We start from the raw sequence: 12,228 nt of genomic DNA on the forward strand, positions 1-12,228 counted from the left end.
GGGACCCATATATAAAAATAAGTTACCCTCTACATGATAATGTGTATAGTTTTGTCATAATTTCACAGTACTGTTTATGTACTTACCATAAATTTACCACAGACTGATGGATGTAATATACCAGTGCATGAAGATTTAAAGAACCTTAGTGATAACTTCAGTTTTATAAGCTGGGACTCATTAGTATAGTAGTGGTTTAAATACGTGGAGAGGGTCAGGTGTGGTGGTTCATGCCTGTAATCCTACTAATTTGGAAGTTGAGGTGGGAGGATTGCTTGAGGCCAGGAGTTCAAGACTAGCCTGGGCAATATAGTGAGACCTCGTGTCTACAAAAAATTAAAAAAATAAAATTAGCCAAGTATGGTGTGCCTGTAGTCCCAGCTACTCCAGAGGCTGAGCCTGGGAGGCAGAGGTTGCAGTGAGCCAAGATCATGCCGGTGTATTACAGCCTGGGTGAAACAGCAAGGCTCTGTCTCACAAACAAACAAACGTGCTGAGAGGCTGGGTGTGGTGGCTCACGCCTGTAATCCAGCACTTTGGGAGGATTGCTTGAGTCTAGGAGTTTGAGACCAGCCTCGGCAACATAGAGCTTATCTCTACAAAAAATAAAAAATTAGTGAACGTGGTGGCCTGTGCCTGTAGTGCCAGCAGCTTGGGAGGCTGAGATTGGAGGATCGCTTGAACCTGAGAGGTTGAGGCCACAGTGAGCCATGATCATGCCACTGCGCTCTAGGTTGGGTGAAAGAGTGAGACCCTGTCTCAAAACATAAAACAAAAATAAAAACAGAGAGTATATAAAATTGCAGATTCCTAAGTTACTACCTAATGAATCAAGTAGACCTAATGAATCAAGTCTACGGCTGGGTCCAGGTAACTACATTTTATACAGGAATCCTAGCAGTTATGATGCAGATGGTTGAGGCAAATAGTCTGTTTCTAATTCAGACCTAAGTACTTATACTTTTGGTCTTAATTTTCAGGAATGAGGGCCCTTGGATATTGACATGCTGTCGTTATCATTCTGAGTCAGTCTCTTCCATTTGTTCTTTTTCACCCCCTCTTTACTCTGTCCTCAGTGCTTTATACACAGGAATTTGGGAAATGGAGAAGAGTGGGGGAGTCCAGGTGGATTCTGATACAAGGCATAATTACTGGTTTTACAGTTCCTCCATAAATGCATTCAGGGCCTGAATAAATAGGTAACCACGTGTAATCTCTATGACTCAGTGAATCTTAATCCTCACCTTAAGGTTTGATTGCGGCCTCCCACCACAATAAGTTAGGGACCCTTCGTTATATAAATTATTCTTCAGCCTTTTGCAGAAAGATGTTATGGGACTAGCTTCTCTTTAATGGGTGTTTTGACAACAAAATAATAAAAAGTTTTTAGTAAAATGAGCATTTGTTACTGATTTCCTGCATTAAGTATACAGTTAATATCTTGAAAAATAATACGCAAAATAAATTTTCATTGTTAACCAGTGCAGTGTTGGATTTGAAAAGTAGCACTTAAGTTTAGGAAGTTTTGTTTGTTCATAAAACAATTGTCAGATGTATTTAGTAACTCAATATTAGTGCCTCAACAAAATGTTTAATAGTGTTTCAACAAAATTTTAAGTAAAAATTTAAACAATCCAAAGTTTTACGTAGATATTGCAGAGTTCATCTTAGCTGTAAGAGCTGGTAATTGTCCCATTGTCATAAACGTTTTGAAAGAATTAGTTGCCTATAGGAGTACTTATATTTAGAATATTATAGACTCTAGGGCCTTGTTTATTCAAGAGTGTACTTCTTGGACAGCAGTATCAGTATCACTTGGGGGCTAGTTGAAGTGTGGAATGTCAGGATCCTCACGAAACTCATCCCATCAGAGTCTACATTTTAACAAATCCCCAGGTAACTGAAATGTACATTAAATGTAAAAAGCACTGTTAGAAGAGATGCTGCTTGAACTTGGGGCTTTTTGCTTCACTCCAAAATTAAAAGTCATTTTTAGGGAATTCCGATTCTACTTGTTCCGCCTCCCCTACACTGCAGTCCCTTAGAACTCAGTTGAAACCAGTACAGCTTACCATGGAATTCTTGGAATATAGGTCAGTCTAAACATGATTTGGATTTTTTCAAATGGCTATGGACCGAAGGTCTGCTGGTAGAAATGCTTGAAATATCTGGAAAGGAGGTAGAATGAGTCTCAAATAGAATTTTGATTGCCAAGAATCAGAGGCTAGAGAGACATCCTACAAAAATCAGGACGTTCTCAACTAGTATGTTTCTACTATGTGGAGAGTTTTTTTTGTTGTTGGTTTTAGAGACAGGGTCTCTCTGTCATCCAGGCTGGAATGCAGTGGTACAGTTTTGCCTCACTGCAGCCTCAATTTTTAGTAGTATTTTTGCATTCTGAAAGTAATGTGTTGTTGACTGTTACAGAATATTATGAAGTTAACATTCTGTAAAGATCGGGAGAGATTCAAATTTTATTACATGCTTGGTGAAAAAAGTCATCTCACTGTGTTGCTCAGGCTGGTTTCAAGAAATCGTCTTGCCTTGGTCTTCCAGAGTGCTGAGATTATAGGTGTGAGCCCCCATCCCTGACCTATATGGAGAGTTTAAGAGCAAGGAAAAGATAATCATTACTAGGGAGTCAGGATATATCAACTCAAAACACACCGGGCCTCTTGCCTTAGAGTCTTCGCTCCAGCTCTTTCTCTGCCTGATTGTTCTTTCCTAGATATTCACTCCCTTGCCTCCTTCAAGTCTTTTCTTACCTAGTGACTAATAGAATCACTCTATTACTAAAACCTCTACCCACTCCCTCAATTCCTGTTTCCCTGCACTACATTTTTCTCTATAGCTTTTAATGCACCATATACATTTCTTATTATGCTTATTGCCTATTATTTGTTTTTTCCACACTAGCATATAAACTGCATAAGGGCAGGGGCCTTTGTTTTGTTTGACATTACATGCCAGTTGCCTAGAATAGTGCCTGGCATATTGGCACATAGTAGATACTCAAATTTACTTGTTGGATGAATCAATAAACTCTGTTTTTTGTAAGTTTTTGTGAGTGTATGTGGGGGGATGTGTGTTTGTGTGTGTGTGTGTGTGAGAGAGAGAATGGTTTGATAATACAAAGTAGTATAAAAAAATGAACAAAAAAGTAAAATATAGTGAATTACTTTTTATTGCTATTGAGAAGTAAGATTTACCTACTTTATGGATGAATGACCATTTGCAAGATTTTTTTCTAAATTTATTTTTGGAGACTGTCTGTCAAATATGTCTCTGTTTGTTTAGCTGGGTTTGAGTTCAGGCCCAAAAGTTGAGGACAAGTAGTATTTAAATGAATCAGACTAAGTTTATTATTAGGTTAATTGTATTTAGTGAAACCTATCACGGATTATATTGTTAAACTTGCTTTTGCGGCAACAAATATGTATTAAATTCAGGACTACTCCCTAATACTTACAATGATAGATTCTGAACCTAATGTTTTTCAAAAAGGCTGGTGCTTTAATTTTCACTTTTATTTATATTGTATATCACTTTTTAATTTAAAGATCATTTTTATTTCATTTCATTTTTTATTTCGTTTCATCTTATTTTTGCAGATAGGCTCGAGGAGAGAGCATCCTCAGATAAGAATGTAGAGTCACTTTCTGCTCCACATAACCATCCTCCAGAAGATCCTTTTGGTTCTGTTCCTTTCATTTCTCATTCAGGCAAGTTACACATGTAACATCATCACTGTCACAAATAAAACACACAAGAACAACAGCAAAATCTTATAAAGTGGAAGTTAAGACTCTGATGATAGCTACAGAAAGTAGAAAATATTTTAACCTTTAGCCATCCTACTCTTCTTAATGATGTTCTTTGCATTGAGTTATTATTCAGTTGTATCTTTGCCAACATAGAAAAATGCTGATTTATACAATAGAAACATAACTGCTTCTTTTCATCTTTATTATTGGATACTATTGAAAAAATATTTAAAGATATTTTTATACTTGGCTTTTGCTTAAAAATTTGATATTTTCCTAGTTTGTACGTGCTCTCTTGTAGATGCATTTTAAAAGTATTAATAATTTTGTATTTGTCACAATCACTTTGTTTTAGCTACTCTTTTCTTCTTATATCCCTCTTTTGATTTCAATCCAGAATTTAAATATTGATGTTTTTCACTGTTAAAAATTTTCAGTAATAATTTCAAATTACCCAGTTAACACTTGGAAGATACTAGGATGGAATAGGATTGTGCATTGGCATAAATGAATTTTCATGTATGTATGGTTATAGTGGAAAACAAGAGTTTTAATCTTGGCAAAGGGAAATATGTTAGAAGAAGTTATGCTTTATTAGAAGGTAAAAGTTCAATATATTCATGGTAACTGTCCGCCATGTTCTTCAGTTCTGTTCCTTTTGTTTCTCACTCAGGCAAGTTACATATGTAACACCATTTGAAAACTACAGGATTAACAACAAAAGAAAAACTTACAAATGTAAAGCCAAAAGAAGAATTGAGTGTTTAGGATTTCTGCTGAGTATATTGAACAGCTTTTCAACATTCAGACTTGTTTGGTTATCTGGAATATACAAGATAGTCTTTTCGTTGCTTTCATACTCCATATTTTTCTCTTTGACATTTATTAAAAACAGTTCCTATTCTTGCTATTTTCTGTTTGCTGCTTTCAAGTTTTCTTTTTCATAAATGACATAATTAACTGGGGAACGTAGCTTACTGTGTCTGTTTACTTATTCTGCATAAATGTGTTCCCTTATACCCCCAATACCCTGGGTAATGGAATTATTACTTTCTAAAATTATAATAACTCAAAATAGTCATTATCAGTTCTCAAGAACATAGTATTCAGTGACTTGAGATACTGATCTCTGTGTGGCAGAAAGCAGTTTCAGTACTAGCTCTTTTACATCTTCTGTTAGGAATTGCATTATCCTTTTCAGGTTTGCATGGACCTATACAACTACTTCTCTGCTGTTTAATAGCATCTGAAAGAACCCTGGGGAAATGAATAGTAGAGTTAGGAGAACTGAAGTAAGCTTCAGTGATTGGTCTTTTCTCTGGACACCCTTATTTTGAGGTTGGCCTAAAGATTTTGTACTTCGCAACATGTTCACAGGTTTGAGCTTGATTGCTGCTATTTTGTTTAACTGTTTACTATGGGTATTTATATTAGATTTTAAGCTTATTGAGGGTGGGAAATATGAATTGTCTATCTTTGAATCCTGCCCAGTATACAACCCAGTAGGTACCTAATACTGTTCATTGAATGTACGGAAAAAAATCATGACTATCTATAAAAATTCATATTCCTTAGATTTAGGACAGTGGCCTTAAAAAAATGCCCATTAATGGGCCGGGCACGGTGGCTCACGCCTGTAATCCTAGCACTTTGGGAGGCCGAGGCAGACGGATCACGAGGTCAGGAAATCAAGACCATCCTGGCTAACACGGTGAAACCCCACCTGTACTAAAAATACAAAAAATTAGCCTGGTGTGGTGGCGGGTGCCTGTAGTCCCAGCTACTCGGGAGGCTGAGGCAGGAGAATGGGGTGAACCCGGGAGGTGGAGTTTGCAGTGAGCCGAGATCGTGCCACTGCACTCCAACCTGGGCGATAGAGTGAGACTCTGTCTCAAAAAAAAAAAAAAAAAAAAAAAAAAAGCCCCTTAATATAAATGCTGCCTTTTAAAGAAATCTTTTTAAACAGTGTGAACATAAATATTGGACTGGTTTGGTTATGAAAAAATTAAGTATATAGACTGGAATAAAGGAGAGTATGGTCATAGGAGAAATGCATCTCCTGAGAAAGAAGAAAAAGTGATCACTGTGCAATATTAGCACTGTTAATTTGATATATGTCAGATCTAAAATATTAAGTTAAATCTAAATATATTGCTACTTATTATAAAGCTTTGAAATACTTTGTCATGTATAATTTTTAGGTAAAAACGTATTTGGGGACATTCATTTTTCTTTAATAGCAAAATAATTGAACCTACTGAAACAAGAATTAACCTCCCTATAAACTTTAGGAAAAAGTTGGAAAAAGGAGTTCTATCCAGTGAAAATACACTCTACTAGCGTTGTGAGACTGAAAAAGCATCTGGAGATTTCTAGGACTAGGACCCAAGAAAGGCAAAAAACTACTCCCAGGTGTATGTGTATATATACAATACAGAATGATAAGTATATGTGATAAGCCATCTTATTTGAATTTGAGAGTTGACAATTACTAAACAGAATTTAATTTTTAGTAAACCATATAGAGAATGCTACTTGAGAATAAAATGAATTTATGCAGAAGAATGCTTGTAAGAACTTAGTTAAGTTTTAAGTCTAATGCTAATGTTCATTTAAGAGCCACTGTCCTGAATCTAGTGTTCCTTACACTGGTTTTATTAGGAATTGTGCTCTTTTTATTTTAAAAGAAAAAGTTTCTGTGAAAACTTTTAACCTCAACTTTGATACTGTAATAGATTAGTATATACTTTTTTCTGCAGTTTTTCATAATCTTACAAAGTAATTTGTAAATTGAAACTTTATTAAAGTATGTATATAGTTTAAAAAGTCAGATTTAACAAGATTTGAAATGAAAAAAAAAAATCACTTCCCTTCCTGTTCCCTCCCAGTCTCCTTTTCCTACTTAAACTCCTTAGAGGTAATTTTTCACTTCTGGCATTTTAATATATCATGCTAATTATGCTATTTCTTACGTCTGCACTTTTTAAAACAATAGCTATGGACTTTCTATTATGGAAAATGAGATTTTTTTTATTTAGATATTTTACAGTTTATCCGCCTCACACATACACAATCATGCGCGCACACACACACACACACACACACACACACACACGTGTCCTGTCCTTACATCCAGCATGTTTTTGACACAGTTTTTGGTTGATTCAGTGTTCAGCGTCTACATTTTTTTAATATGTAAATATTTGTCACCACTGAGGTTTATTATCCCATGATCACATTTCCTGTCTTTGTTTTTCCTGGAGTTAATTACTGTGTTTATAATCACTATGTTTTTTGTTTGCTTAGTTTTTTATGTACCCTATCATTGATTAATCTTCATTTAGAAGTGTAAATTTCCTCCCAGTTTAAGGTGGCTATCATTTTCATTCTTCATTACATCTCTCATGGAGCTCTGCAATCAGAACTGGTTGCTTTCTGGAGCTGCCACACACTTAACAATTCTAGTATTTTTCCCACCAATCTTTATGGAAATTCCTGGAGCTCTTCTCGTCCTTTTTCTTGGTTTGTTAGTAAAGCAACTCCTCTAGTTGTTGCTTGAGAAAATATGCATGAGAGGAAGTTCTAAGCCTTGCTGCCTGGGCTAGGTGGGGTGGCTCATGCCTCTAATTTCAGCATTTTGGGAGTCAGGTGGGAGGATTGCTTGCTTGAGGCCAAGAGTTTAAGACCAGTCTGGGTGACATAGTGAGACCTTGTCTCTACAAAAATAAATACAAAATAAACTTTGCTGCCTAAAAGTTTGTATTTTCCCTAAACTGATACCTGATTGATAATTTGGCAGGGCAAATAATTTTAGGTTAGATATAATTTTCCCTGTGAGTTTTAAGAGGCACTGCTTCATAGTATTTTAGCTTCTCATATTTCTGTTGAAAAATCTGATATTATTCTCTTTTCTGATCCTTTATGTGTGAACTGTGGTGGGTTTCTTCTTCTTCCTCTTTTTCTTACTCCTGCTCCTCCTTCTCTTCCTCCTTTCTTACCCCACCATGGACATTTTTAGCATCTGTATTAACTTGTTCTGAATATTCAAGATGTTGTACCTTTTATTCATTGTGCTGGGGACCTAGTGGGCCTTACTTAGCCTGGAAACTTGTATTTTCTTGCTTTATATGCTTTGGTAATTTTTTCTTCCTCTTTCTGGACTTTCTTCTTTTAAAATCAGTCCTCTTACTAGGATATTGTGCCTTTTGGATTGAACCTCTAATTTAAATTTTGTTCTCCTCTGTTTTCTAGCTCTTCATCTTTTATATTTGCATCTTAGAAATTTACTTGGCTTTATATTACAGACATTATTTCTGATTGCAAATAACATATTATTGGATGCAGTATATTTTAATTTGTCTGAGGATACTTTGGTTTTGCACATTTTGCCACACCTTTTCTTCTCTTTATCTTTCACTCTAAGAGTTTCAGCAAATTATTGTAAATTATTTTCTTCCCAGAGAAGGTAGCCTTAAACTGAGACCTGAAGGATGTAAAGAAGTTTGCTTATTAGATACAGTGTTTCCCAGGCTTGAGAAATCCTTTAGTTTGATACAGATTACTGAATCTAAAATGTGATGGAGAAGTGGGGAAGGATGAGACTAGTGGGAAATGCCAAACCGACACTGAATTTCTTGGAAACACCCTAGTTGACCATGATTTCTTTTATAAAAAATATTGCTGTTTTCAGTCTTTGAAAGGATGTTTTATTCATGAAGGATATTGAACTTTGGTTTTCTTTCCTTGTAATCTTTGTCAGGCTTTTGTTTGAGAGTTATGTTGGTCTCGTAAAATGAATTGGGAAATGTTACTTCTACTTTCTGTAAGAGTTAGTGTATGATGTATTTTTTTTTTCCTAAATATTTAGAATTCACCTGTGAAGCAAACTGGGCTTTAAGTTACCTTTGTGAAAAGGTTTTTAATTACGTATTTAATATCTTTAATAGTTATAGGGCCGTTTAGATGTTCAGTTTTCTTACATTGTAAATTTGGAAATTTATATTTTTAAAGAAATTTGTACATTTCACTTGAGATACTGGGTTTTATTGATATGAAGTTTTTAATAATGTTCCAGTATCATCATTTCAAAATGTGGAGGATCTATTCTGATATTCTTTTTTTATACCTAATAGTAGTAATTTGTGTTTTCCCCTTTTTATCAAACTTGCTAAGGTATTAATCTCTTTAAAGAACCAACTTTCGACTTTATCTGCTCTTTATTTATTGATATATGCTAAAATTTTTATGTTTTCGTCTACCTATTTCAGGAACAATTTGCTACTCTTTTCTCTAGCTTCTTAAGCAAGATTTAAATACAAGCATACTTTGGAGATACTGCAGGTTCCATTCCAGACCACTACAAAAAGTGAATATTTTGCAATAAAGAGAGGGACACACATTTTTTTGTTTCCCAGTGCATACAAAAGTTATATTTACGCTGTACTGTAATCTGTTAAGTATGCAATAATATTATCTCTAAAAGAATTATATACCATAATTTAAAAATAACTTATTGATAAAAAATGCTAAAGATCATCTGAACCTTCAGCTGGTTGTAATCTTTTTGCTGGTGGCAGGTCTTGCCTCAGTATTGAAGGCTGCTGACGGATTAGGGTGGTGGTTGCTGAAAGAAGGGGTGGCTATGGTGATTTCTTAAAATAAGACAATGATTAAGTTTGCAAAATCAATGGACTCTTCTTTTCATGAAAGACTTCTCTGTACATGTAATGCTGATTGATATAATTTTTTAATCCACAGTAGAACTTCTTGCAAAATTGGAGTTAATTCCCTCAAACCATACCATTGCTTTATGAATTATGTTTATGTAATATTCTAAATTCTTTGAGTTATTTCAACAGTGTTCACAGCATCTTCACCAGGAACAGATTCCATCTCAAGAAACCACTTCTTTGCTCAAGCATAAGCAACTCCTCATCTGTTCCAGTTTGATTACGAGACTGCAACAATTCAGTCATATTTTTAGGTTCCATTTCTAGTTCTCTTGCTCTTTCCGTGACGTCTGCAGTTACTTCCTTCACTAAAATCTTAAACCCTTCAAAATCATCCATGAGGGTTGGAGTCAACTTCCAGAGTCTTGTTAATGTTGATATTTTGACCTGTTCTCATGAATCACGAATGATTTTAATGAAATCTAGAATGGTGAATTCTTTTCAGGTTTTCAGTTTACTTTGCACAGATTCATGAGAGAATTCATTATAACAGTTACAGCCTTATGAAATGTATTTCTTAAATAATAAGACTTTTAAAAATGGGTCCTGCTTTGTCTTCCAGCTGGAATGCAGTGGCATGATTGTAACTCACTGTGGCCTCGAACTCCTGGGCTCCAGTGATCCTCCTGCCTCAGCCTCCCATGTAGCTGGGACTATAGGCACGCACTACAACACTTGCGAAATTCTTTAAAGTTTTCCTTAGAGTTCAGGTCTCACTATATTGCCCAGGTTCGTCTTGAACTCCTGGCCTCAAGCAGCCCTCTCACCTCAACCTCCAGAGTAGCTGGGATTATAGTGTGAGCCACCACGCCTAGCTAATAAGACTTGAAAGACACAATTACTGCTTGATCCATGGGCTGCAGATTGGATGTTATTTTAGCAGGCATGAAAACAACAGTAATCTTCTTGTACTTCTCCATCAGAGCTCTTGGGTGACAGGTGCATTGTCAATGAGCAGGAATATTTTGAAAGGAATCTTTTCTGAGCAGTAGATTTCAAGAGTCAGTTTCAAATAATCAGCAAACTATGCTGGAAACAGATGTGATGTCATCCAGGCTTTGTTATTTCATTTATAGAACACAAACAGAGAAGTTTTAGCATAGTTCTTAAGGGCCTAGAAGTTTTGGAATGGCAAGTCAGCATTGGTTTCAACTTAAAGTCACCAATTGCATTAGCTCCTAACAAGAGAGTCAGTCTGTCCTTTGAATCTTTGAAGCCAGACATGGACTTACTTTAGCTCTAAAAGTCCTAGATGGCATCTTCAAATAGAAGGCTGTTTTGTCTGTATTGAAAATCTGTTGTTTAGTGTAGCCACCTTCATCAGTGATCTTAGTGAAATCTTCCGGATAACTTGTTACACTTCCTGCGTTACCTGTACTTATATGTTCTGGAGATGGCTTCTTTCCTTACAGCTTATGATCCAACCTCTACTAGCTTCAGATTTTTCTTCTGCAGGTTTCTCACTTCACTCAGCCTTCATAGGATTGAAGAGAGTTAGAGCCTTGCTCTGGATTAAGGCTTTGGCTTACAGGAATGCAGTGGTTGGTTTGATCTTCTGTCCAGACCATTAAAATTATCTCCATATCAGCAGTAACGTTGTTTTGCTTTCTTATCATTCATCACTGATCACTAGAGTATCACTTTTAATTTCCTTCAATAATTTTTCCTTTGTGATCACTCGGCTAACTGGTGCAAGAGGCCTAGCTTTTGGCCTATCTCAGCTTTCAGCATGCTTTCCTCTCTAAGCTTAGTCATTTCTAACTCTTGATTTAGAGTGACAAATGCATCTCTTCCTTTCACCTGAACACTTAGAGGCCATTGTGGGGTTATTAATTGGCGTAATTTCAATATTGTTGTGTCTCAGGGAATAGGGAGACCCAAGGAAAGGGAGAGAGACACGGAACAGCTGGTCGGTAGACCAGTCAGAACACATATAAACATTTATCAGTTAAGTTTGCTGTCTTGTATGGGCTCAGTTTGTGGAGCCCAAAACAATTGCAGTAGTGACATCAAAGATCACTGATCACAGGTCACCATAACAGATATAATAATAATGAAAAAGTTTTAAATATTGTAAGAATTACCAGAATGTGACATAGAGACACAAAGTAATCACATGCTCTTAAAAAAATGGCAGTGATAGACTTGTTCAACATAGGCTTGCTACAGAGTTTTAATTTTTTTAAAAAGTCAATCTTGGAAATACAGTGAAGTCTGGCACAATACAAAAACGTACACCTGTATTTAATTTTACACTGATCTTTTTAAAGCGTAGGGTTTAAGTTACAGATTTCTTTTCAAACACAGTTTAGCTGCATTTCACACATTTTGATATGCTGAATTTGCCACATAGTTTATAATTTTTCTAATTTCTCACAAATTTCAAAAAGTGTTTTGATTAAAGGTTGAAATCCCAGAGGGTTTAGGATAAAATTTTAAAAAATACTTAACATTGAGGATTCCCTTGAAGTAAATGATACTAGAAGAAATAAAAGAACTGACGCTTAAAAAAAAAAAAAGAGGTAATGAAATAAAAGTTGAAAGTGAGACTTGGGAAAAAATAAGAAGATGGATCTATAGATTTATTAATGGAAGTTGGGATGTAGATGGGAATTTAGCTCATATCTATTGTTAAAGAAAAATATCAGAAAATTGCCAATTGTACTCTAATTTTTATATGAACACAGTTTTTGTTGTTATTGTTTTTGAAACAGCATCTTGCTTTTTTGCCCAGG

At 35.5% G+C, this 12,228-nt stretch overlaps 2 protein-coding genes across 8 annotated transcripts in view; one reads left to right on the forward strand and one right to left on the reverse strand.

Moving 5' to 3' along the window:
• The window catches only part of BMP2K (BMP2 inducible kinase), a 142,136-nt gene that overhangs the window by 109,584 nt on the left and 20,324 nt on the right, over positions 1-12,228 (forward strand). The window contains exon 15 of one of the 2 annotated variants that reach the window (XM_054486538.2): positions 3,612-3,722. The exons of the other annotated variant lie outside the window; for it this stretch is intronic. Within the exon in view, the coding sequence (XP_054342513.1) occupies positions 3,612-3,722 (111 nt within the window). The remainder of the gene's footprint in view (positions 1-3,611; positions 3,723-12,228) is intronic. 2 annotated transcript variants of the gene reach the window in all.
• The window catches only part of PAQR3 (progestin and adipoQ receptor family member 3), a 53,053-nt gene continuing 43,281 nt past the window's right edge, over positions 2,457-12,228 (reverse strand). For 4 of the 6 annotated variants that reach the window (XR_008502319.2, XR_010126077.1, XR_008502317.2 and 1 more), the window contains one exon: positions 2,457-3,747. The gene's annotated coding sequence lies outside the window, so the exon portion shown is untranslated. Of the gene's footprint in view, positions 3,748-4,498; positions 4,587-12,228 lie in introns of all 6 variants that reach the window. The other 2 variants (XR_008502313.2, XR_008502314.2) reach the window with 2 other exon arrangements.

The sequence above is a fragment of the Pongo pygmaeus genome, chromosome 3, assembly GCF_028885625.2.
Source record: "Pongo pygmaeus isolate AG05252 chromosome 3, NHGRI_mPonPyg2-v2.0_pri, whole genome shotgun sequence".
NCBI classification, from domain to species: domain Eukaryota; kingdom Metazoa; phylum Chordata; class Mammalia; order Primates; family Hominidae; genus Pongo; species Pongo pygmaeus.